Raw genomic sequence first — 26,873 nt, forward strand, 5'->3', positions numbered from 1 at the left:
ATTCTCTTCTTTTTGCTTCTCAATTGTAGCATTTACAGATGGTGTAGGGTTCCAATCCCGCGTGTCCCTTTCTTTCATGATTTCATCATTGGTTTCATCTAGCAGTGTAAATTGTGCAGTCTCTAATGTCAAGTCAGAAAAGTCTCTAAACGTCTCACACTTGTTTTTAACTTTAAGCACAAATGAGCATATTGAAGTGCCTTTAATGCTGTGTTAAAATATATCGGTATTAAGTTTGTTTTGTCAAATGCAACACTGACTTAACATGCATGCTCTTTCACAGAAATATAAAATTTTTTATGTTCATGTAGACCCTCACATTTACACCCAAGGGAACCTTGTATTAGATGCAACACACAACAGTCATTTTAAAGAAATCCTTCCTCTTCCATATATTAAGAAAATGTCATGTTAAGGTATAAATATGTCTTCTACATCAATCTGGAGGAGACATGAGATTACCCAGAGATGCTGCCACGTTGTGTATGTCGTGTTTTTCACCACCAGATGGCGAGCTAAGACTACTTGTTTAAAAAAAATACTTTTCTGTTTGTCAGAGGAATGAGGTCAGTTTCACTGTCTGACTCATTCCCCTTCACACTAAAAAAGACAGCATGTAACTTAATACTCAATACAAAAAGACCGTAGCCACGCTGAGACAGAGGGAGGGTGAGACAGAGAGAAAGAGAGGTTTGTTAAATATTATCACAGATGGCGAGATGATTGTGAGCTTTTAGGAGGTTCAAATGATTCAGTTCAAGCGGTGAGGAGTCCAGTTGAAAGGATTCTTTTTAGTCACTGAAGTCTTGTTCGCTGCATCTTCCCGATCCAAGCAGTGTGAACCTCTATATGTGCAGAAACACACAACCCAGTTCCAAACGCTTACATCGGTATGTGTTGCCTTCAGTCACAAAGGAACTTTTTAGATCCTTTGCGGGTCAAAGTAGTGGTACCACCATGAATAAAATACTCCATTACAAGTAAAAGTTTTGAAGTTTGTTGTAGTAAAATAGAATTATGAAGTTGCATAAAATGGAAATTTTATAGCCGACTTAGTTACCTTAAGTAGAGACTATAAAGCTAAAAACAAGCTAGTAACCTTTGTGCTCAATACAAAATTCAGAGCATATCTATTGGTTCCACACAGCTCTCAACATGGTGGCGGTTGAGCCGGCGGCTAGGAGCTAACGGTGCCAACAGTGCTAACAGTGCAAATAACAGCAACAATGCTGACAGAGCTAAAACAGTGTTTACCTGAGCTACGCTTTCCGTGACCACGCTGTTGATCGGGACCACTTTATGAGCTGTAACCAAGAACATCACAACAACTTTCTCTTTTCCCCCACAGGTAGATTCTTGAGGTAATGTCAGGTTAAGCCAACATTGAGATGTAAAAATAACCCTTCAAACTAAACTGCTGCCTGACGGCTACGTTCCTCCCCGATGACGTGCCCATGTCCCTCTCCCTCCAAGACTGTAATCTATCGCTTCCTTCTGAAAAGACTCAAGTCTTCAAGCGATGCCAACACTCTGTGTTTGTTTAGGTGGGGGTCACCTCATCACTGGTGTTGCCACCGTGTTACACCACTCTCACAGGTGAGAGCTGTGAAATGATAATTTATCTCTTACAACAAGCCCGACTCTGTCCGTCCATCACCTTCTCTTTCATCCACGTGCCATCACAGCATCTATCATTACAGATGTGACACATTTCAAATGTAGTCAGTGTTGTTTTCTTCTTTATTTGTTGCAACTTTCATTACAATTCACAGACAAGCCATACAAACACCTTCTGGACCTGGACTTTAAACTAGGTATGCTTAACATATCTTGTACTTTTCATATAGAAGCTCATAATTATCATAATTGTGCTTCTTCAGATTTGGGATGATGAGGCACGCTGGAGGATCAAACCGAAGGGATTAAAAAAAAAATCCCTGTTCTCTGCCTGGAATTTGAACGGCCATTGTGTCGACACTGGAGCCACTCATCACCTCCGGGGACCAAAAGGGGGCATTGAGAGCTCCCAAGTTTCTCTGCGCCTGAAAGGGGCGCCGCTCGGTGACTCTCCCCCCAGCCACTGGGTGAGTCACCTCGGATACTCATTACACCGTTCCCACTTGGACAATAATCAACCCGGCGGACTGAAAAACTTTGAGGTGTTAAAGATGCAGAATGACAAAGCCCTGATATTTATTTGTTGCAGAACGTTTGTGTACGAGTATCATTTTGGTTACACCACGCTGAGTGATGGTGTCCCTCTCTGTGAGTATCAGTGTGAGAAATGTCTTCCTGGCAGCGCATGAAAGTCGAAGGAGGCAGCACCATGGGGATGAGTGAGACTGTATTTCCACACCTCCTGACAGTATCTGGTGGAGTCTGCTTTGTGCCAGTTCAATAGTGTGCCTTGTTGAAATGCGGGGCAGCAGCAGCAGCAACGCAGATGGATGAGGTGCCTGCACAGAAGAGCTACAGCGGAGGTGTAAACCTGCACGTATACCTTTGGAGGAAGTCAGGGTGTGGTTTTTGGTGAGGTGATGTGAGAAAGCCTTTTTCATTTAGCAGCTCTGGAGGTGTTGCTCTGTAGGCATACAGCAATGTCGGTCCGTCAGTCCACCACTTTGGTCCAGACTGAAATATCTCAACAACTATTGGATGAATTCTCATTGAGTTTTGTGCAGACATTCATGATCCCAACAGGATGTGATCCCCTGACTTTTCCTGTACGACCACCAGCAGGTCACATTTTGCACTCATCCTGAGAAACATCTACTCGGTGGATTGGCACGAAGATTTGCACAGGTATTCGTGGTTCCCAGACAAGGAATCCTACTGACTTTGGTGGTCACCTGACCTTTCCTCTTGCACAGTGGTGCTGTGCATGCAGCCATGAATGAGCACCCAAAACATTACGCAGTTTGGTGCAGCAGTGTGCAAAATTAGCTGTGGACAGATGCATGCATGCACTCACAGACAAAACCAAACTGAGATACTAATTCATTTATTAAAAATGGACAATAATCAACCCTTTGAAATTTACTTTGAAAGTAAATAAGGTACCAGAGTGCATAAAAAGCAAAAAGTGCCAGGGGAGGATCTCCAAATGTCTGAAAATAAATGAGTTGTGGGAATTTTAATGTTTTTCATGTTATCTGCTAAATATTATTAATGTATGTTTATTAACTGGACCACTGGCCTCCTGTCATTTAGCAAAAGTTGCCCCCGGGCAAAGCAAGTGGAACTATCCAGCACCACCACAAGGTTCAGACATTTATGTACTGTGCATTTTATACAACGCTTAAATGTCTGTGCAGCATGAATCATGATGCATTAACTTTTCCCCTCGTGTCATCTTGGGATCAAAAGTTCATTTTTGTCCAATACTTTGGTTTATGTGTAAAATACCTGCAAAACCAACGACATTCCCATCAGCCCGAGCTGTACTTTGTGTTTTAATCGGCACATGTTAGCGTGCTAAAACGGTGAACTAAGGTGTATTGTCGTTGTGAGCATGTTGTCATGTTAGCATTAGCTTTTTAGCTCAAAGTGCTGCTGTATCCAGGCCTCACAGAAATATGTAAAATATGTCTGTATGTCTTTAAGATGTGTTCAAATGTTTGTCTTTTATTAAGATGTATCTCTAGTAGCCTTTTTTCTTGTTGTTATTTGCTGATTTATTTGCATATTACTGGTTTGCTTTCAATTATGCTATTGTCCCCTGCCATGTGTGTATGTGTGTGTGTGTGTGTGTGTGTGTGTGTATATAAAAGGAGTTTAACTTCTTTCTTGCAGAAAAAGACCCACTAAAACACCACATCCACCTCCAACCCTCCTTGTGGGACTTTGGTGCCCCACTAAGCCACAGATATGAGCTTTCAACGCCAGTCTGGCTGTGATCACACTCCCCTGGAATTCCTCGGTTCGCCAGCACTCCCAGTCCTGATTATCGGTCCTTTCACAGCGATTACATTTTTCGTCTGAGTGATTGCGGAGTTATTCTGGTGAGGAGGCTTCCAACCACACTTGGTTAGTCAATGAAAAATTTGAGGATTTCAAGTTTACGTTTGGAGATTAAGTTCTCAGGCTCGATGAAATGACTGTTTGCTGAGTGTTTCCTGCGAGTCAGACACCGAATGTGTTAAGTTTCTCCTCTCACCTATTAGAATGTGATATTTCAGAAGCCTGTAAAGACTGGAGAGCGACAGACATACAGCAGGTGGAAAAAGAAAACTTTCCCCAACTCATCCCCAGGGTCATGCACAAAGACCCGCTGACCTCAGGAGGAGATTGGATGCTGGAATGAACATCCTCAGCCAACGCGCCCGTAGGTCTGAATTTAAGAGGCGCTCACCATAAAGCACCGTGTTGAATTATGGGGGTTTTCGGGCCTCACTCACACACAGGTTGCAGCTGAAGGTGAAACATGTGAGAAGTATAGCTCACATTTGATTTGTTGACAGTAGAAAACAGGTTGGCGTGTGATAAATAGCGTCTAGCGAAGAAAAAAAGAAACGTGTGCCAAAGTGAGATGTTAATCAACTGAAAAAGACACATTGTGATGATTCATCGTGAGGGAAAAGTACAGAAATCATGTTGTGTTTTAACAGAACGGCCAACTACGTAGCGCTTTGATCAGCTTGATGTTTCTTATCTCAGAAATATTGCTATTAAATGTAATATTTTTAAGCATCTATGGAATAAAACTCTACGTGTGCATCAAAAGACATCCACACCACATGGGAGAGCACAGTCTTTTTCTACTTACACTCTCAAAGGTAAGGAAAAGACACTAAGTCTTCAGAGAAGCAGACATTTGTCCTCAAATATTATCATACCATATATGAAATGTGTCGCTTGGGGTACTGAACGGATCTTCAAACATGTTTCCAGTTTATATATGCACGTGGAGATAGAAGTGGCATTTCCACTTTTAGAGTAGAAGTAAAGAAAGTTCTAGAGTACAAAATAAGGAAGCAGATACTCCTAAAATGAACAACATCTACAAGAGACAAACTCTTTATTTGCTTACTTTTGGATTTAGAGAAATAGAAACATAGAAATTCCATTTATTTCTATTTTTTATACTTCTTCATTTGCTTGTTCTCACTTTCTGTTTTTATTTGTATTGTTTATTGTCCTTTAAATGCACTTTTAATGTCATGTTTAATGTATTTCTATGCCCCTGTAAAGCCCTTTGAATTGCTGCGTGTCTGAATGTTGCTCTGTGAATAAAATTGCATTGCCTTTAGAACTCTGTAATTCGCCCCTTGTTGTTTTATGAACTCACATATCAAGTCAAGCGCTAATTGTAATCTTTTATAACGGATAAGTGCCGTGAGTCGGCAGCCAACCCGTGACTCACTGCTGCAGCTGCGGCGCAACAATACTTCAAAGTTAAAGTTCTTCTCTTTCATGTGGTACACCTATAATTCTTTGTCCAGCACCTATCCTCTGGATGAAGTCCAGGAACAATGAAGGTGTGTGCAGGAACAATGCAGAATCAATGAGGGGCGCCAACAATCCGAAAAACCCTCTGCTGTGGTGTGAAAGTTTCATCCTGATAGATTCAAACTAAACCATGAAGTATGTGATGGGGCGAGGTATCAGAGGTATGTGTGTGAGTGTGTGTGTGTGTGTGTGTGTGTGTGTGTGTGTTTGATATACTCTACCACCCGGTACCATCCACCTCCCTGGTTTCTCATTGGCCAAAACTCATTAACAGTTTAATGAGTACAAGTTGACTCTGCAGGTCAGAGTGGCGGCTTTATCAGCAGGATAAGGTTGTGTGTGTGTGTGTGTGTGTGTGTGTGTCCATGTGAATGTGAATGTAGCAATGATACTCACCCAAGATATTTCAAGTATCACCCCCCCCCCCCTCCTGTTGAAAGATGACTGTTAAGATGGCAGTTTCCTCTATCACAGAGAACATCGAAGTATCGGCATAAATTCATGTCAGTTTCAACAGATTCTGATAATGACAGAAAACTAAATAAATCTAAATCTCCATTGGAACATTTTAAACCTGAAGTATAATCCAGGTCTCCACTGCCCGCCTGTGTGCTCAGTATGTAGCGGTGGAGGAGATATTTTACTTAAAGGCAGAATGAGTAGGATTTACCTTAAAAACAATGTATGGACGCATACATATAAAGCAATCCCTCTCTTATTACCCACTAGAAGTGCGTGCCGGTATCTGTATCTGTAGAGACCCGATACTATCGGCGAGCATTTATCTTAATTCGCTGTGTTTGAGGCGTTTCTGGGCGTCAACCTCTATAAGAACATATCGACCAGGGGCCAGATCGTAAGTACGCATTCAAACGGGCCAAAAATACACTGCGCCGAAAAAACCCTAAAAATATAGCAAAATGAAATGCTAAGCGGCCAAAGCTCATTCACAAACGAGACATTCACCCGCTGGCAGGCATCCTAACCCATCTTGTTTTAAGTCGTTTTTTAAGGTTGTTTTATATATTTAGAAGAGTTATTATATTATTTGACCTGTGCCCGTGCATCAGGAGCTGAACCCTCAGGATTTAGATCGCCTCTCTTTTAACCAAACCGCGGTAAAAGTGGCGTGGAGGAGGAGCCACAGTTGAATGTTGTGTTTACAAACCGCAACCGCCAAATCCTCATTATACATTTCTGTAAAGGAGTCAATACCAAGCAACGATACTGCATTCAAAGTCATACAATAAGTAATAATAGATATATTTTATACAAATATATAAAAGGTGCAGAAATATAATCAGCAAAATGTACTTTAAGATTGTGACATTAGGTTATTATTAATGAGTAATTCATGCGTAAGCAGCTTTTTTATTGATGTAGCTTGTCGAGGTAAAGCACATTTTAACTATTTAAAGGGGAACTCCACCAATGTTACGCATTGAGTTCAGTTTACTCATCACGAGGAGTGAAAACAGCTGCACATCTTCTATGGGTCTGCAGGGAGCCATCGTCAACACGGGTATCTCAATTTGGGCTTAATCGCAAATTTAATTCAAACTAGTTTATGACGGTGGACCTTAAAACGCAAAAAAAGAAGCTATGGAGTTGCATTATGGGAAAATGTAGGATCCAATGTTTGACCCATAATAGAGTCTAAAAAGTCAGGATGTTTTGGCCTCTGCAGCATTGATTTTGATTTTTCTTTTTTTTTCCACAAATCACAACATCCAAAGTAACTTATTACGACAGCTGTCATGTAAAAGTAGGGAAATAAATATTCCCCGCTGAACTGTAAAGAAGTAGCATACCAAACTTGTTCCTGTTAAAATCAATTATTAACTTACTGAATTTAAACCGTTCTCCTTCAAAGAGCAGATATGTGTATGTGTGTGTGTGTGTGTGTGTGTGTGTGTGGGTTCAACGATCCCTCTGACACACATACCGATGCTGCTGAATCACCTGGTGACTCCCTGTACAAAACAACCTGCATCCCGTTTAACTTTTCTCCTGTGATCCCGTCAACACCCGCACCTGTCCTCTCTTTGAACACGCGTGTGGCCGTGTCTTTAACATGTATCACTTACAGCAGGAGACGGGCAAACACACACAGACGTTAAAATACCCACACTGACACAGGTAGAGAACATGGGGGGGATTAATGGTGTTGACTTTGGAGGGGATTAGGAACAGGGAGTGGAGAGACTGCTATTACGTCACTAATACTCAGGTTGCATTCACTTTATGCATTGTTTCTTAATTCAAATGACAAGATGTTTCTTTAATTTTCCATATACGGCTCATGTGTTTCGAAACACATTCTTGTAGAAAAAGCTACAACAAAAAACAGTTTAAAAGTTTTTTATGAGCAGAAACACAATTTTTGTTATTAAAGTGGCTAAATTTGTGACTGTAAGTAATACAAAATGTCTGCTGTGTCTCGTGCATACATGAGGCTTTACTGATGTCAAAGCACACAATCTGAAACTCGTGATCAGAGGAGACCGGTAGCGCTGGTGGGAGGGTGAGAGAAGGACGGAGAGTGAAGGGGGATGAGAGACACAACGAGCCCGGTGATGGATGCTAAGAGTGAGACGCAAAGACAGACGTGCCTCATGCTCCTGTTAGCCGGGGCTTAACATGGATTTCTCTGGCATCATTTAGGCCTCTGGGGCGAAAGATACTTCAGCGAGGAGGAGGAAAACTTCAACTGATGGTCCGTGTAGTGCTGGAAAATTCCACCACAGTCTTTGTCACCTGTGTGTCTGTTTCTCTCAGACTTTCTTAGCTGTGAGAAACAACTAATTTAAAAGTTTTCAGGACGTTTTAATTCTCCCCTAGAGTCAGGTTTAGAGATAAAGGAAAAAAAAGACGATGACGACTAGAAAAGTTCACTCAGTAGAGTGCAGATCTCCTCCAGCGCCTTTAAAATCTCAACAGTTTAAGAGGATCAATGATCACAGAGAGGTCTAAGAGTTCATCCTTTCAAGAGTAAAAATGTATTAAAATATACGTTGTACAATTACAAAAAGTTATTCCTCATTTTTTTTCGTTTTCCTACGAAAGTCCAGCTACTCGTGTCAATTTACGCTCGTTACACGTTTACAGTCTTTTCAAAATAAACTACCGTCTTCACAGGAAACAACATAGTTAAGTTTAGGCAACAAAACCAACTTAGAAAAGATTAAGGAAAAGATTCTGGTTTGGGTTAAAATGTAGTTAAAACTTCTACGGAAGTGGCTCTACTTAGGTACGGATGTTACGTGACAAATAAACTTCAATAAGTTCACGAATTACACGCGACACGATCAACGATCTCCTCGAGGAAACAGGTTTTCATGGTATTAAAACAAAACTCATAAGCCTGAGTTCTCTAACTTCTATACAGGCGAAGCTCTTGTGCGACTTTACAAAACTCCAAAGTCCAAGCCGGTCCTGAAAACCACGGCCACGGCTCAGTTCGACAGAGCGAGGGAGGAAAAGTCTAGACGGCTGCACTTACAGGGATCAAAAGGAGAGAGGGGAGCGGGAGGTGAAGGGTCAGAGGTCACCGCCAACCAGTGGGAACAAAAGAACGGTGACTTTGTGTGAACAAAACAGCCAGACACAAAGGCCGGGGTCTGTGTGCTCAGAATGTTGCACAAGCATCGAGTGCGTTGAGGACGAATGATCGAGTCTTATTGTATCGTCACATTGAAACGTTTTTGACAAAGGGGCTGCTGGACATCAATTGCACAATACCCATAGATATATATGGGAAGTATGACGCAGGGACAAACCATGTGAGCAGATAGTAATTTAGCCATCAAGTGCTTGTAATTAAAGTTCTACATCCTTTGTCTTGAATAAGAAAGGACGTGAAAAACCTCTGATAGTAGAGCTTTATTACACCGACAAGGTTGATTTGACATTACATAGGAACATGTACCTTCAGGATTTCTTATGTACAACAACATCATACACGCACACACATGGAACAGACAGTGTTAAGAACAGACAAAGTGGTGGAGAGTCACATGATCAAAGAGACTTTGGAGCATCGTGCGGGTGAGCATCCGCTCACGTGATTATCAGCGAGATGCAAAACCCACACACACAGATCCCATGCGATCCCTTCGCTATATTTACAAGATGGCAGTGGTTCCTCCAGAAAACAAAAGATTGATTAGGTGGCTTTGTTCATTGATCACTTTTCACTCACTACTGGTCGTCAAATCTAGACCAGACCTAAAGAAGAGGCTCATCATCGATACAAAAATATATAGTACAGCAATTTTTTCTTGTCATAGCAAACATTCATACCTGTCCGTCAATGCCCGGTCACAGCAGCAGCCATTCAGATAAAATAATAAAAAACATAATCTGCTCCACAAAGCAGACATTAAAGGGGGCTTTGACCTCAGCAGAGATTTGGAAGTTTTAGCACATTCGCGACAAATTACGTTTAATTTGCATCACAGCGAACCATTCAAATTAAAATTGTATTTTTGTTAAAAGCAGCCATTTGTTTCCATTCATTTCAGGTAAATATGAAAACTGTTGAAAGTTGCTTGAGTCGTGTAACTCATCCTCGTACACCACTTCAAGAGAATGACCTGATGGAAGCAAACCTTTTATACATTGTATTATATTTCAGTCACAAATAAAATCTGACCAAATGCCTCAAGTGATGTCACTAGAGGCGGCCGTTACTAGCGGCTCGAGGCTAGCTTAACAAGCCGGTCGGCGGTCAAGTTGCATTGTGGGTAACGTAGGCGTCACTTTTTCACAAGAACAAAAAAAGGAATGTGTTGAACAGGGCAGTCCCGATATCAGACGTTCACTCCACGACTATCCCGGCCCAAATAATTCACAATAACAATATTATTGCGATATGGACAGAAAACTTTAATATGTAATGTTATTAGTCAAATTCATCTTTGACTTTCGATCGTAAAGTTGTGATGCAAAAATGCCAATTTTACAAGAACTTACGAAGTTGTGAATGAAGTGTTTGCTTTTGCAAGAGACGTAACATATTTTGTATTTTGTGTATGTGTCTTTGGTTTTATATGTTTACATATTGTTGACAAAACTTATATGTAGACTTGATGTTGACTGTGACGGAGTAGCAGATTTTCATACTGTACAGAAATGAATGGAAGTTAGTGGCTGCCTGGAACGGAGTAAAACCTGTACAGCATCCTCTAAAAAAAAAAAAAAAAAAGTCAACAAAAGTGCAACTTTTACACAAGTTGTGGTTGAGAAGCTAGAATGTTCAAACACACTGGTACGGCCTGTTAACATAAAAATATTCCATTCATAAACATACAGTGATATACAGCTGATAGTTACATAACAACGCTGAAGCCAGATGAACACAGAGACCCTTTGAGGTAAAAGTTTAACATGAAGTACTTAGTGGAATTTTGACCAAAAGTTATTTAATTAGTGAAATATTGAGGATGAACTTGTGGGCGTCTCGTTAAAGGAACTAGGGATCCGTTTCATACAGATGTAGCATGTTCTCTGTCAATAAAATGCAAGTCATTTGCTCCAAACCTCAAAGTTTCTATGTGTGTGTATGTTGTCACTGTTTTGACATGATGGGACGTTTCAGATAAAAAAAAAAAAAGAAAAAGGAAATTAAAAGATGCTTCTGACACTTCTCACTCGGAAACATCTGGAGGCTGCGAGATGCTTTTTTTTTTGCCCCTCCCCTCTAGCACATCAAAAAGCTAATTACACAAATAAAGCATCCAGTGAACTGCACACAGGCAGCAGGTTTTGGTTATTTTCACATCCCACCTCACACCTACACTGCCCTTCACCCCGTCACCAGCAAAACCATCGACCTCCACAGCGCCTTGGTGTTACTCACTCAGAGGGGCGCCACAATCTATCAAAGCAGGCTTTGAGAGGAGGTGTGACATTTTCTACGCGACACAAAGCACGGCCATTTGTCAAATATTCATATTACACAGACAGCGGGGGGGGGGGGGGAGAAGGTCCAAGGCCCACCTCTGCGTAGCACGCCATGCCACCCAGAAAGGGAAATCAATCGTTTCCGCGAGTGGACGCAGCAGTCGATGACATCTTTTTTTTGGGGGGTGGGAATCTTCGAGAAGGCGTTTCCCGGCGTCGTGTAATCGTCTTGTTGAGGACGCGGGACGGCTGACCTCACGCTCCCCGGGGGTCAAGGAAAAGTTGATAAGTTCGGCCCTATAGTTCATGGCGGACCCTGTCGTTTGGCGATGCTCGAGAAGATTGAGTGAACAGTCAAAGCTCCAAAAAACTGTGTTTTTCCTCGGCATACCGTGTCCAGTGTTTCACAAGTACATACAGTAGTTCTTCATCACCTCACTGCTTTCTTCTTTGCTCTTTCTTTCTCAGTTATACGAGTCTTTTTCCACCTCCACTCTCCACTTTTCCCCCTCTCAGATGCAGCAGTCTCGCTTCACGTTGCAAAAGAAGGGGGACTGAGCCGGCAGGGACGTGGAGGTGGAGTGGTCGGGTGAGGAAGACAAGGAGGAGGAAGCGGTGCAGTTGGTGATGGTGGTTGTGGGTGAGGTGGAGGAGGTGAGGAGAGACGGGTAAGGGCTCATCTTCTCGATGTTGACGTAGGTGGTGTTGAGCAGGACGTAGTGCTCCCCGCTGAAGCTGGAGAAGATGGCGGAGATGCGCGACACCAGATCGGAAAAGGAGGGTCGCCGCTCCGGCTTTGGATGCCAGCACTCGATCATCAGGGTGTAGCTGGAGGGACAGGAAAGGAGTTCAAAAAATCTCAAATTTACCCTTTTTCAGAACTTTACACTATTTTATGCACTATACAACTAATAAGTACATCAAAAAGCTGAAAATTAAAGGGGACATATGCTGATTTTCAAGTTCAGACTTGTATTTTAGGTTTCTACTATAACATGTTTACATGCTTTAATGTTCAAAAAACTCTTTATTTTTCTCACACCGTCTGTCTGAATATACCTGTATTCACTCTCTGCCTGAAACACTCCGTTTTAGCGCCTGTCTCTTTAAGACCTCTCTCCCGATAAAGCCAGCAAAAGTCTTCTCTAATTGGTCACAATTTTCCAGTCTTCCACATCTGCGCTATTTTTATCTGCTATTTCACTTGGGATATGTTTTGACGTTTTGTTTTTAATTTCTTCACATTTTTGTGGCAGCATAAAGTTCTGTTTCTCCTCTTGTAGAGTTTTTTTCCATGCAACAATAAATCGTCTATTAGCCACTATTTGAACCTGGAAAACGTAATGTTTTTTTACTGTATCACAGGGGCTTCATTCTGAAATGCTGCAATAGATATTAATAGTTCACTTCACCACTCAGTAGTCCTCAAACATGCTGTAAGTTATTCCTCACTCTCAGGTGTAGTGCATGTGAGGTGAAAACGTCTTTATTATTTCAACGTGTCTCGAAGATAACTTTCACACTGACTATCAATCAACAAAACTCTTGAGTCTCTGATATTGCCGTTAGTGTTTTCCCCCCCCACCGACTTGGCAGAGCCACCCTCTTCATTGTTGAAAATGAAGAAGAATGGGCCCATTACCACACGTCCGAGGTATCTGCCAGCGGCTGCCATCACCAAGACGCCCCGTGAACGATTGGAAGTGAAGGATTGCGGGAATGTTTGCAGGCGTGCAGATCACCCCCTGATGTCTCTGTTTAACTTACAGCTTGGGAACATTGGGCCTCTGCCTCCCTCACCTGAACACTCCCACTCCCCTCTAATTTGCACTCACACCACACTATAGACCTGCAGTGGACCTCGTGGCCTTATCGGCACGGCATGAGATCCCACTTGGCATTCGTTTCACTGTAATGGCGGGTCAGAGTTTAATGGATAGACAGTTCAGCGAGTGCTGCGTTGACACTGAAATACTTCCCTGTGATTTGATGTGATATTTGGTAATAAATCACTGTATGTTTTGCTGCTTTCATTTCTCGTAACAGAGAGGTTGCACTTGTTTTAGCCACGTCAGGTAGTGGCGGAATTGTTATCGGCAGATGGCCGCCGCTCTGACCATCCAGCTTCGTTGATTTGAACAGGAATGTCCCTTCTCCCCGTATTTTATTTCTATGCTTCTATCCTGTGTTGACCGCTCTTTAACTACCACAAAGACAAAATAAAAAAGTAACTGGCTTTGGATTTCGATTTGAAACTGTGACTTCTATTTGACCCACAGCTGCGATGAGACGTAACGCTCGACGGCGAGTGTGCTTCAGACCATTGCTAAGGTGGATGATGGATGATCTCAACTCGAGTGGTTTTTATTTATGACTCCAATTGCTTATTCTGCTCTTTCTTTCACCTCCACCCGTTCCCCCTGCTGCCCTTTCCTGACTTCAGACTGTAGCTCTTTCCTCGTGATGTGTTTAAGTGCAGCTCTACAAGTATATATCACTCACACTAAACGAGCCGTGGCACTTTGCTAGAGGAGGCGAATGACAGGTGAGTACTAGTATGTATATATCAGGGGTCTCCAACCTGTTTTTCCTCTGAGAGCTAATTTGACAAAATAAAAGTGTCGAGAGCTGCTCATAGCACCAAGTAGTACATCTGAAATATAACTTTTGTCTTACTTTTATGGTGCTTTAATAACGTTTTTGGTCACCGCAGTCATCACCTCTATTAAAATAACACCATAGGCGAAGGGATTTTTGTGTTTTGTCGGGATGTGTGCCACTAAATAAAGTCTTTGTTGTAATAGCTTTGTTTTCAGCTCTTCTACCTTCTCTGTTCGTAGACTGTACTGTATATAAGAAATGGACGTAGTCATCGTCAATGCTGTATTGAAGAAGAATTGAAACTAGAGATTGAGACCCTAAACTCATGTTTACAATGTTTACTGAGGTAATAAATCAAGTGAGAAGTAGAGTCATTTTCTCATAGACAACTAGAGGAGTCGCCCCCTGGTGGTCAGTAGAGAGAATGCAGCTTTAAGACACTTCCGCATCAGCTTCACTCGGCAGAACCGGAGGTTGTCGCCTGGATGTAACACAGACTTGAAAGCAGCATAACTCGTTAATTGACAGCTGATAATCATTTATATATATATATATATATATATATATATAATCATTTTTGTGTCAGAAGGGGTTGGTGTATCTGTGAGTTTGATTGGATGGAAGTTTAAACGAAGTGACTTTGTGTTGTCACAGAAATGGGTAGCTACTTGTTGGAGCCCCCTGGTGTGTGTGTGTGCATGTGTGTGTGTGTGTGTGAGTACACTTACAGAGCGTCGGGGCAGAACTCGGGCTGCAGCAGCCTCCTCCCCTGCAGCAGGAACACGGTGATGTCGAAGGAGTTCACATCCGAATACGGTGGAGCTCCGCGGGTCATCAGTTCCCAAAGCAACACGCCAAACGACCACTACAGGGAAACACAAGAACATGAACTCCCACTTGTGTCCTTTCACTATAAGCACACTTTTATCCATGGACACTGATTCTGAAGTTATTTACATCACACTGTTTGTTGTAATGTAAAATAAAAATTGCCAAGAGCCCTCACCACGTCTGACTTGGGGGTGAACTTGTGTGTCTGCAGACTCTCCAGAGCCATCCACTTGACGGGCAGCTTGACTCCGCTCTTGTTGTGGACGCTGTAATATTCTTTGTCGTAAACGTCTCTGGCCAGGCCGAAGTCTGCCACCTTCACCGTGTAGCTCTCATCCAGCCTGTCGGTGCAAAGAAGAAGTCACTTTTTATTATTCTGGATTCTATTGTTTCTGTTTCTTGTATTCGTTCTCATCTCCTCTACAGCATTATGTTTTTCTGTTCTCTACCCTTCCAAGCTGTATTTGATGAAATATCACAATTCTAAGTTTAGTTTTGGTTGCTTTTTGCTGACAGAAGCGTTCGTCATGATGTGTTCAAGGACCCTCGTAAAGATGAAAATCTGACGATTCTGACAGTTTTTTTCACAGCTTCTGGCGATTGTTTAAATAAAAACTTACTTTTCCATCCCGTCGGCGGGTTTTGGGGCTCATAGGGTTAATTCTGTTTTAGTCTCATCCATAGTACCTTGCTGTATTTATACTGTAGAATACACTCATATGACAGATAGATGTGAACTCACATGCAGTTCCTGGCAGCTAGGTCTCGGTGGACAAACTTCTTGCTGGCCAGATACTCCATCCCACTGGCCACCTGCAGCCCGAAGCCCATCAGGTCCTTCACTGTCGGGTTCTGTTGGTAAAAACTACCATCAGAGGACTGGGAGACAAACAGCTGACTTGGTTTGACATCATTTCTATTTCAACGTGATCTACGTAGAATGTACTGTACATCAGCACATATACATATATGTGTAAATGTCTCAATATGCATTTCAAGAGCCTGTGAATAAATCAGAACATGCATGCGTCTATCTCGTGTACATACATGTCCTTCATCGCGGATAAAGTTGCGCAGGTCACCGTGCTTCATGTAGGGCAGAACCACCAGCGGCGAGCCCTCTGGCGGAAGGCAGATTCCCAGGAGAGAGAGGACGTTCGCGTGGCTGAAGTCCTTCATGATGATCCCCTCCTTCAGGAACTGGGACACCTCTTCCAGATCTGTGATGCCTTCATAAAAAATAGAGAGAAAAAACAAACATTAACAAATTGTAGATGAGGAAACGACGATGGCGTATTCGGGTCATTGAGGGTGATTGTTTTATAAACTACGGGGAGGGGGATGACATTCAAATTGAATCTGAGAGAAAATTCAAGGTTTTTCTTGGAATTTGATTTCCCGCCGACACGGAGATTCTTTTTTCTACCTACAATGGCCCAAATAAACAGCTGTTATATTCCAGAGCAGGTAAAGGACAGAAGAGTCGGCGATGTGGGATATATTATGGAGTACTACATTTAAGGATTTGGAGCAACTCTGCTGTACTGACATCAGCATGAAGGTCATTCCTTATACTTCTGGGGGAAAAAAAGGATGATGATGGTGATCAAGCAGAAAACAATATCCTCACCCGGACCTGACCCACGCCAAACTCCCATTTGCCAATTGCATCCCTGCCTCTGATGTCCCGCACTTTAGCCCCACTGACTCTGCTGTAATCTGGTTAGAGATGGAAGCTCTTTATGTCTGGAGAAACCAGCTGATTAGCCTTCATCTGAGGTTAGACCCCCCCCAAAGATAGAAAGAGATGACTTTTGATTTCAAAGCCTAAAAATGACGTCATATTATAGAAAATGCGTCTTTGGCTCTTCTACTTTCAACAAATCACCTAATATATATTGGAGGAAAAGCATCAACTCAAGGTCTCAAATATAACAAAGGAACGCCAAAAAAACGATGACATGGCGCCCTGAGAAATCACTAAACTTAATAAAAAAGGTCCAAATCCCAGAGGACGAAACCCCAGCAGGCCGAGTTCATCCCATCCCGCTGTGTTTGGTGGCTCCTTGAGCTTTCCCCCACATTACTCCAGCATCAATCTCCCTCGGTCCAACTGACAGGTTACACGATTAGCGGGGACCCTAATGCCGTCCTCACCGCAGGACGCTCGTTCATCACCATCGGCTCAGCCAAAAAGGACTCGGGGGCTCTGATGAGATGAAGATCCTTAATGCTATTGGAGCATTGTGATATCATACAATAAGTATGCATTATAAGCAGATGTAGGATGGAGAATAATTACGGCTGGATGTGAATATGTTTGGACGAGGAGAGAGTGTGTTGAGTGTGTGTTTGTTCTGAGAAAAGAATAAAACATAAAACGTCCTTTTTGCAGCATTTTGTTGAATTTAAGCTCATGACAAGACGTTACATAAACATAAACGTTACAATAAAGGCTTCCCATACGGTCAACACATTACACATGACAAGACTACATGCTTTTGAAAACACTTCGAAGTTGTTTCTTTTAGCATGATTTTAAACCTAAAAAAAAAGCCACATTCAGGCTGTTTTCATACACTGCAGCTAATACCTACAAAAAGTCCTGTACTATAATTAATTCATAACCCACGCAATGTGTTTGACAGGTGATGTAGTAGAAAGAGCAACAAAGTCCCCAGAGGGTGGAGGTCGGGCGGCTCTAAAAAAAGACCAGACTGTCATCCAGAAGACTGATGTTTGTGTTCTGAAACCAGAAGTCAACGTTCACTAATTTGTCCCCGAACTTCTGTACTTAAGTTTCAACACTTGCATAGTTATTTCAACCCAAACGTTGACTTATTCTCTATGTAACTTCCAGACTTAATTAATGCCACGGGATCCGCGATGTTGTACCGCCATGTTTCTACAGAAGCCCAGAAAGGACAAGCTGAACACTGGCTCTAAAGCAAAGCCTTTAGCGTTGTTATGCTACCTGAAGGCCTCCGTAGTTCTCCTTGTGTAACGTGAGCTGCAGAGTGCAAAACCGCGGTACCGGCAGCAGCTGTCTTGTCTACCGTTGTTGCTAAAGTAGTGTTATTATGGTATGGATGGCCTCTGAGCGAGGCCAACGCCATTCGCAGAAAGGAAGGAGAGAGCGGAGGGGTATCCAATCGGTTGCAATGTGCAACCTCACCGATAGATGTCACCAAATCCTACACACCGTTCCTTTAAATTTAAACTGTGCAATTAAATGTTTCTGGTACTCTTGAGCTAAAGAATCCCCCCCCCCCCCCCCCAAAAAACAATTCTTAACTTCCAAACGTAATTGAAAGCTGCAACACTCTTTTCTTTGTGAAAAGAAGATGGTACGGATGAATCTATGTAAAAAAATGATAAATGTCAAGCCGGGCGTTGCAGAAAAGAAAAAAAGCTTTTATGCTCAGTGCACTCTTCTTGTGACAGTTAAAGGGAAAACGTGTAATTTTGCTTATTTCTACAGGCTTTTACATGTAAAGTGGGGTTTGTACTTACGGTTCAGGGACTTGATGGCACAGTGCTGCTTCTGCCCGTCCGGCTCAAGCAGCGTTCCGTGGAAAACACACCCGAAGTGACCTGCAGGTTACAACACGACGCGTCAGTCAGAATCAGTCAGCATCGGTGAATTCAGCAGCTCCTGTTCAAACCTGTAGGGTCTCTCCTGGCAAATCAACCCACGCGAAAAAATAAGCCTCCCTGAAAGACGTCCACTTTAAACAGTGACGCTTGAGATTAAAATTTTCAGTCCCAATGACGATGAGGTCACAGCTGTGAAGCAGGTGAAGAATGGAAGCCAGCATCAGTCTGTACTTTGGGATGTTAACCGCTAGGGACGTTAAAGTTACTGGATTGTTGGTATCGTGACATCCCTAATGGTGGCAGACTTTGATTAAACTTGTGATTTACATCCCAAATAATCACAAACCTGTCTTCAAATCATTTAAAGTTAAATGCGATGACACTGTAACGTCTTGCTAACTAACCCATGAGGCCTGAGCAGAAACATCACCAGAGAGTGTTCATTTATTTTAGCTCTGCACACCGAGAGCTACTGACAGCCCGATTCCAACTCCTTGTATAAGCGAACATACTCGTCCAATAAACTGGTCTGATTCTGATCACCGCATGTTGCTTCACGTACTCGTCCTGATGGATGAACGAGCGAACTGACGTTTGCCCATAAACGGTAACAGCTGTATGGCACCGGCTAAATGACCATGAAGACGTTTGCAGGCCGATCTTTTTGGATGTTGTGCAAGAATCCAGAATCCTTCATTTCCATCTTGGCTGGCTGAAGCCCCCCCCTTTTTTGGATTTCTTTTTATGACAGAGCCTCTATGATTAAGATCTTGCGTCCTGCCAGTTGGCTCCCTGATCACAGAACTTTCCCAGAAATTAGAAGAAAGAATATCTCCACTGCTCACGCATAGGAATCATTTTGTTTAGAGCAGAAGCATCAAGGTGATTTCATGTTGTGCGTGCTGCTTTTTTATGCAAGGAAAAGTGGTTTTCAAACAGCTAATTCAGATTCTCTTAAGTTACCGTCACCCTCGCACTAAATCTGCCCCCTCAAGTAACCCAGTACGAAGCTTTATTCATTAAAGCCCCACGCAGGCTATTAGCCTCTGCCAAACCCCCTTGAATTATTGTGCATTTCATTGAATTGTATCTCTTAAGACGTGAGGGTTTCACCCCCAGACCGGGAGGAGTGCGGGGAATAAAATGAGCGCGGCGTTCTCCTATCACGTCCCCGTAAATGTCTGAGGGGGTCGGATTACGACTCCCAACAATGGGGCCTGGGAATACTAGCTGTGAACAAATCATCCTACGCAACAGCCCCGAAATTCAGGCTCTTTTCTTCAGGGGGGGGGGGGGGGCAGAGGGCTGCGTTTAGGGGTCTTTCACCTCTTGATGTTGAATTTGATCCGTGGGTCTGACTCGGCTACTTAAGTGCGAGGTGATTTTTGTGTCTCGCGGTTTCGATGAAGCAGGCAATTAAGCTCCCTGTGGGCGACTTTATCTTTTTGCATCGCTTCACATGAATCTTATATTCATTCTGAGCTCGCTGGACGATAGCATCACTCCACATGAGATAGAGTCCCACTGGAATAACGTTTTTGTTATTATTTCTCCTTTTTTACAACATACATTTTTAAGATGCTGGACGCTAAATATATTGAAACGGAAAAGCAGACTTTAGGCAAACATGATGAGACAATCTTTCTTGTTTTAGTTCATTGTTTATCACTTTTATTTTCCCTTATTATTCATGATAATGCACATCCAAAGCTATAATGCTCTTCTTTAATGCAGCATCAGAGGCACACTCCCTGAATATTTTCTAGCATAGCTGCAACGGTGGCACTCGGATTGATGATTGCTCAGTTCTGACTTTATGCTTTAAAAGCTTTGACACAGCGGTTTGTATTGACGTAACATTTTCAACTTAATAAATGTCGGCCTCGCTGTTTTATTTTGCACATTAGTAGCCTGCAGCTCCTTCCTGGAAAATGTTTTGTTTTGCCAAGAAATGCACGGGGAATTATGCATTTTACATTTCCTTTTTGTGGAGAGTGAGTAGAAGAAGAACTGGGTTAGTTCTGGGTTAGCTGTTATGAGCACTTATGATAAAAAAACATTTTTCAATGGGGCTCAAAGGTTTTAACAGCTCCAGTTCTGGAAGTGAAAATCTCATTTGTTCACTCCATTGACATTTCCGAAAATCAAAAAAATGTGACTCTAAATGGACCATAATGTACTAAATGAACATCATGCTGTATTGAAGAAGACTTGAAACTAGAGATTGAGACCATAAACTCATGTTTACAATGTTTACTGAGGTAATAAATCAAGAGAGAAGTAGAGTCATTTTCTCATAGACTTCTATACAACCAGAGGAGTCGCCCCCTGGTGGACACTAGAGAGAATGCAGGTTTGAGGGACAGGTTGCATGGTTTTCCACCAGAGGGGGCGGGGCTTAGCCTCTCGATACCAACGTTTCTCGTGGTAAGTCCACCTCGGATTGTCACGACATCATGGCTGATAATCAAAATCCTTGATTCACGATAAGAATGGGAAATTCACTTGTGGAAGCGGCACCATTGAGCTCTTTTAACCTGAAATATTTTACCAAAATAAATGAAAACACGACCCCGAGAGAGACCCAGTGATATGTAACACTTTAAAACGGTCTATTTTAACAGTGAAGGAAGTATTTGCGTGACCGACCTCTGCCGATGACCTGGTTGAGGTGGAGCAGCAGCTGCTCCCTGGCGATCACCACGTGCTGCACCTCGGTCAGCAGGTCCGGGTGGAGGCAAGACGGGTCGATGTGGACCGGGGCCATCAGCAGGGGGGACACCAGCTCGCCCTCCATTCCCAGCCCCAGACCACCTCCCATTCTCCTCAGTCTGGGAGACAGCAGCTCCCCGTTGCCCCCGTAGATGGGAGGAGCAGCCCGGCATGTCTCCGGCCTGTCGGTGCCCTGATCTGGAAAAAGCAACGGAGGGTCAGCGACTGTATCAGCGGGGCCTCCACAGGTCAAGGTGTGTCACATGATCAGAAAGGAACGGCTACAAAGGCAGAGAGCAACTTGACACTGTGATGGAGGGAAGCTGGAGAAAAACAAAGTCTCTGATTTCTCCTCTGCTGCCGTTAGTGGACGGAGAGTAAAGGCAAAGAAACTGCGTGCAACAATTTAAAAATCTTTTCCAAAGAAGGGGACAGAGGGGACTCACAGACATAATGAGCTCAGGTATAACCTTATACATGTACCACCGCTGATCCTAAACCCCAACTCTCCCCGAGGACAGGCACTAGTTCATTAGTAAGTCTATCTAGTCACGTTTTAAGCCTTTCAAGGCACTGTTTAGACGCAGGAAAATTGCTTTGCCCATCATACTCAGGATCAGACTACATGGAGCGCCCCCCCCCCCCTCAACGCCCTCAGGATTCAAGCTCAAGAAACCAAAACCACAGGTGACTCTTAAGATCACATCAAAGTTTTAGGAAGACTGGCCCGTTGGTCAGTTTACAGTTTACTACCAAAAAAGGTTACTTTGTTTGTTTTTATTATCATTTGAGCCTTAAGAAGAGTGTTTTAACAGTCTTGATGAAAGTCCAGAGAGACCAAAACATTAGTATTAGTTCTTACCGGAGCGGGCCGGGGTTCAAATCCGAGCTACGACCCTTTGCTGCATGTTGTCCTCTCTCTCTCTAACCCTAACCCTCCCCCTCTCTCTTCCCTTTCCAAACTAGACTATCCAATAATGAAAAAAGCCCCCCAAAATAAAATTATAATAATTCATAAAAAATAAATGAATACAAAAATAAAATAAATAAAATAAAAATGAACATCAAAATACATAAATAAATGGATAGTAATCCAGATCTTCTTTTATCAAGGTTTAAATTAATCTCCATCTGTGTGAATATCTCCTTTAAATCAGTGACTAACCAACAGAGGATGATCATTTACTCTGCAGCTCTTTTCAAGCCTTTATTAGTTTAAGTTTCACTAACTCTTCTCTCATCAACCTCGTTTCTAGAGCTGCCGCCTCTATTGGACGACTAATCGGTTGTTTTGGTCTTACTCGACTAAACTCTCTTGATTAGTCATTCTTCATGCCTTATTTCCAAGAAACCTGTGAGCACATTGTGGACACAAGTGTTAGCTCAACTCGTTTCCTGCCACAGCAGACACATTTAGATGAATCTGCACCACGAACAGTTATTTGATGACTTTTGAAAACATCAGTAAAAAAGATTTAAAGATCTAAAGTCCTTTTTTAAACATGCATTCTCAGCTAATTTGAGGATGTTTGTTCGTAATGAACCCACAAAACTAAAAGAAAACCAAAAATTAAAAAATGTAAAACTTAAAAACTTTAAGAAACCTTGAACTTAAAAAAGCTTTAAAACTTCATGAAACTTAAAAAACAACTTTAGCTTAAAAAAAACTTAAAAGACTTCAACTTAAAAAATGTAAAACATTTGGATTATGGGGTCTATGCTACACTGAGAAAAAAGAAGCCTGCGGATGTTAGTCCAGAGCATGTTAAGGCATGCACTGCTAGCGTTCAGTCCCACAGGGAGGCAAGCAGGTAAATGGGAGATGGGACAAGAAGATGTCAGGTGGGGGTGGGGGAGGGGCTTATCTGGTTGACGTACCCTCCATCAGGGTTGTTCTATAGTCGACCGACTCGTGCGAGACCATTTCGTTAGTGGGGCTGACATTCCTCGCGTTAGCCAGCCTGTCCAGATGCTGGATGTGACCCCGGCCATCATACCACACCTCAGACAGATCTAGAAGTCGAGGGAGGAAGGGAGGAAGGAGGGGAGAGAAGGAATGATGGAGACATAAAGGGGATAGGAAGCGCGTAGAAGGAGAGGTGAGAGAGAAGAGAGGAGTGAGATAAAAGATACAAAGGGAGGGGGAGAGATGAGAGAATTACTCAGAAAGGCAAAGCGTTTCACCAGCGCTCCCAACACACAAACTCACTGTCATAAAACCACCAGGCAGACACACATGCACAGGTTAGAGAAGACGCACTGAACTGCAGCAGCATGAACGCAAACATGTGAACGCACACGGGCTGCTGCAGGGATGACGTCATTTTGTAGTCCAACCAGGAAGTTAGCTTCGCACTGGTTCCCTCCCACTGGATTATTGATTATTGCAGAAAATAAGCTCTGTGGCAAACAAACGCTTTGTTCAGAAAGATAATCTTCACAAATGTACACCACTTTTATGTTTTCTTCGAAGCGTGGATACAATCGGCAGAAGTAAAAAGCTAACATTAAGCTATGTCGGCGTGATGTTTCGTCTCATTTAGCCTCTGGTTAGCGACCGCCTTTTTAAAGACGCTTAAGAGCTTCAAAATTCACGAGAGAGGTAATTACTGACTGTATCTTAAGCTTGTGTGAACCACAGACATTATGTCAAGTGTCCAACCAAAAAACAAACATTGACTTCCAGATGAGGGAACACAAAGTGCAAAAATGCAGATTCATTTCCAGGTTTTATAACTCGTTCCTGCAGCACGCCATCATATAGATTTAAAGTCCCATTTAAATGGAACGAGCGTAAAGTGACACGTGTTGCTGGACTTTTATGGGAAAACTTACGATAAACAAGGAGTAACTTCTTGTAGGATATCATACGAACCGTTGCATGAGGACACGCTGAGTCATCACACATTTGAAAACGTAACTTCCGTTCCACTGGGACTTTAAAATCTATTTTCATCTCGATTCGCTGACATATTTCATTCTTATTGGCAGACTTGTGTCGCTGCCTCCTCGATTTCAAAATATTTACTCAATTTTCCAATATTCTGGCTTCACCCAGTTGTATTTCACAACCTCACTGGACTTGACCTGACTGGAGAGTCTCATTAACACAATATCTCAAAGAGCAGATAACATTAGAAAGGACTGTGAGATCAAAGCCAGTCGGTCGCTGTCTAGGATTAAAGCTAAACCTTTGACCCCCCCGTCGTCTCTGCTCTCTTACCGTCGATGTGTTTGTTCCTCCTCCACATGAGCAGTGTTCCCAGCAGCAGCAGCAGCAGCAGCAGGCTGACGCACACGCAGCCCGCGATGAGGCCCGTGTATTCCGGCTCCTGAGCCAGCGTCACCTTGCCCAGGTGCCGGATGGAGTCCGCCTGGCGCCACTGAGAAGAAGCGAAAAGAAGGTTCGGGGTGTCACAGAGGGAAGGAAGTTTATTTCAACAACACCGAAACTTACCATTGATCAACCCTCCATCCATACGGAGGGCAGAGGTAATCAACTGAAGAACTGGTAAAGATTCATGGCATATACATACATACAAGAATGTAAAAGGTATGAAACTGGCATTCAGGTATATGGTAAGCAACAACAACAACAAACACACACACACACACACACACACACACACACACACACACACACACACACTGTTTCCACAGTCTGGAGGCAGATTACATCAGTGATATTGCTTCTGCTATTATTAGGTTTAGTGGAAATGAGGTTTCTACTGCTGCCTGCTGCTGCAGATGGGATGGTGTGTGTGTGTGTGTGTGTGTGTGTGGGTGTGTGTGTGAGCTAAGGGATATTGGCTGACCATCCCCTGAGATAGTGGCTTTTCCTCTGAAGGCCAGTTCACAAGTCAACAGCGATGAGGCCGGTAACGTCCGGCCTGGAGAACGGCGACCGCTGGAAGTTATCTCTGAGGGACCGCAGCGTCTAATATTAGTTTGTGTCATGAAAGTTAGGACGCGTCTCTTATCAAAGCTCTTATAACCCACCGGGATGTTTGGAGGCTGTTTGCTGCAAACAAGGACGCTAAAACTGCAAGTTGCATTTTTGGTTTAAAAGTAAAAAATTATAGATTTAACAGAGTTATCATCTAAGCTGCCTCAACTATACTTCTACGTTTACAAGAACGCCTTTTCACAATCTCTTGAAATTGAGGGAGAAGTTGAGTAAAAGCAGGAAAGTGAAGGTTTTATGTGTATCTGTGTTTGTTGCGTACATTCACACTGATACATTTGGGGGAGTGGCTTTGGACGGAGGCCTGAAGGGACGGGCTGTCAGTAGCAGAGTTGGTGACTTTCTGGCTATTTTCAGCGATTTTTGGAGCTAATGCTGCTCGCTACCTTCATTTTAAAAGAGTCGGCTACACTGGGCTGGGTTTTTAGGTTGGTTCATTTTTAAAAATCTAGTTTCTCAAGATTACAACCCTGCCTTTAAGATATCTTTGTTCCGCAGAGTGAGTCCCAGGTGCTAAACATCTGTCCCGTCTAAACCCTCATTGATAAAAGACAGCGTGAGCCGTGGGGGTTTGGTTCCTCTGACATTTCTGTACTGTACGCCTCCTTCTCATGAATTATATCCAAGTGACAAGACAGCTGGATGCTGAGCCCTCTCACTCAACACACTGTCTAATAAATTCTCCCTGAGCTGCTTTCTGTTTTTTTTCGGTCTGTGTAAGGGACTGCATTAGGACAGGAGGGTTATTGAAGTTTGCTGTAAACGATCTGGAGCGCTGAAGGAATGTGGCGTTTCCCATGGATTTTCCCAGAGCGCAGAATGAAGAGTTCGATACGGCCGAATGATCCTGTTACTGCAAGTAAAGTCTATCCGTTTTATTATTGTCAACCTGGAAATACAACACTTTCAATAGAACCTGGAGCTGTTATTCATTTCTAACTAAGTTAAGTTAAAATATACTCAAAATGTTCAGGGCTAAACTAGTTCTTTCACATCCATCCATCATCAGTGTGTCTCGGCCTCTTCCTCCTCAGAATACTACGACGCTGGGATCTGATACGATACCTTTTATTGCTGAAATTCCTCCTGTGAGCCTGATAACACAGACAGCGGGGGATTTTCACATGAAAGCATTACAAGTGGATTTATGGATCTCTGCTGCTCTGCATCCACTTGTCTCAGAGCAGATGTTTGACACAGAATATCTTGTTTGGACATCAAAAGCTTTCTCGTGATCTTTATTGGCTCACAGGAACATTAGTGCTGCTAGAACGAGGGTTAAAGGTAAACAAATATAGAACTAATAGATATTACCATGAAACCTTTCAAGTTTATAACTAGCGTTAAGACAAATATATTTTGTATTGTTTACATATGCAAATGAGGCGTTCTCTCTTTGAATAAATTCTTGTATCTTTTTGTTTATATTTTTATGGTAAAGGTTTTCACTGAGGGAATTTTGGATATATTTTCGTATCACACAATAATACTGTCAACAGCCATAAACAATATAATTTTCTCCATGTTTTTAGCCATAAAATGTTGCATAAATCAGGTTATGAATGCTGTGTGAACAAACCCCTCTGTGTTATCCTTCAGCACACAGAGAGGAATGAAAGTGTAAAGTTTGGTGAATGTAAGAGCTGCTGAAGTGGAGATTTCTGGATCAGAGTCTGAGAACAAACTCATTTAGAGGAAACGTTTAGTTACATTACAGACATTTAGAGTCTCTACAGGTGAATAGGATCAAAAAATGAACTCATGGATCCCCAGTTGATTACTTATTACACCACCTATTAAATGATTGAAACATGCA

At 42.7% G+C, this 26,873-nt stretch overlaps 1 protein-coding gene across 2 annotated transcripts in view; it reads right to left on the bottom strand.

Annotated features, from left to right (window-relative positions):
- Positions 1-9,315: 9,315 nt before the first annotated feature.
- met (MET proto-oncogene, receptor tyrosine kinase) overlaps positions 9,316-26,873 on the bottom strand; it is a 66,723-nt gene continuing 49,165 nt past the window's right edge. Inside the window, exons 13-21 of one of the 2 annotated variants that reach the window (XM_031861158.1) lie at positions 24,317-24,476; positions 22,972-23,106; positions 21,031-21,291; positions 18,298-18,378; positions 15,832-16,013; positions 15,527-15,636; positions 14,960-15,125; positions 14,682-14,818; positions 9,316-12,180 (exon numbers count right to left, since the gene is read on the bottom strand). In XM_031861158.1, the coding sequence (XP_031717018.1) occupies positions 11,865-12,180; positions 14,682-14,818; positions 14,960-15,125; positions 15,527-15,636; positions 15,832-16,013; positions 18,298-18,378; positions 21,031-21,291; positions 22,972-23,106; positions 24,317-24,476 (1,548 nt within the window). In that variant the 3' untranslated portion in view covers positions 9,316-11,864. The remainder of the gene's footprint in view (positions 12,181-14,681; positions 14,819-14,959; positions 15,126-15,526; positions 15,637-15,831; positions 16,014-18,297; positions 18,379-21,030; positions 21,292-22,971; positions 23,107-24,316; positions 24,477-26,873) is intronic. The other variant, XM_031861167.1, reaches the window with a different exon arrangement.

This window comes from Anarrhichthys ocellatus, unplaced genomic scaffold (genome assembly GCF_004355925.1).
Source record: "Anarrhichthys ocellatus isolate YVR2014 unplaced genomic scaffold, GSC_Weel_1.0 scaffold2, whole genome shotgun sequence".
NCBI lineage: Eukaryota > Metazoa > Chordata > Actinopteri > Perciformes > Anarhichadidae > Anarrhichthys > Anarrhichthys ocellatus.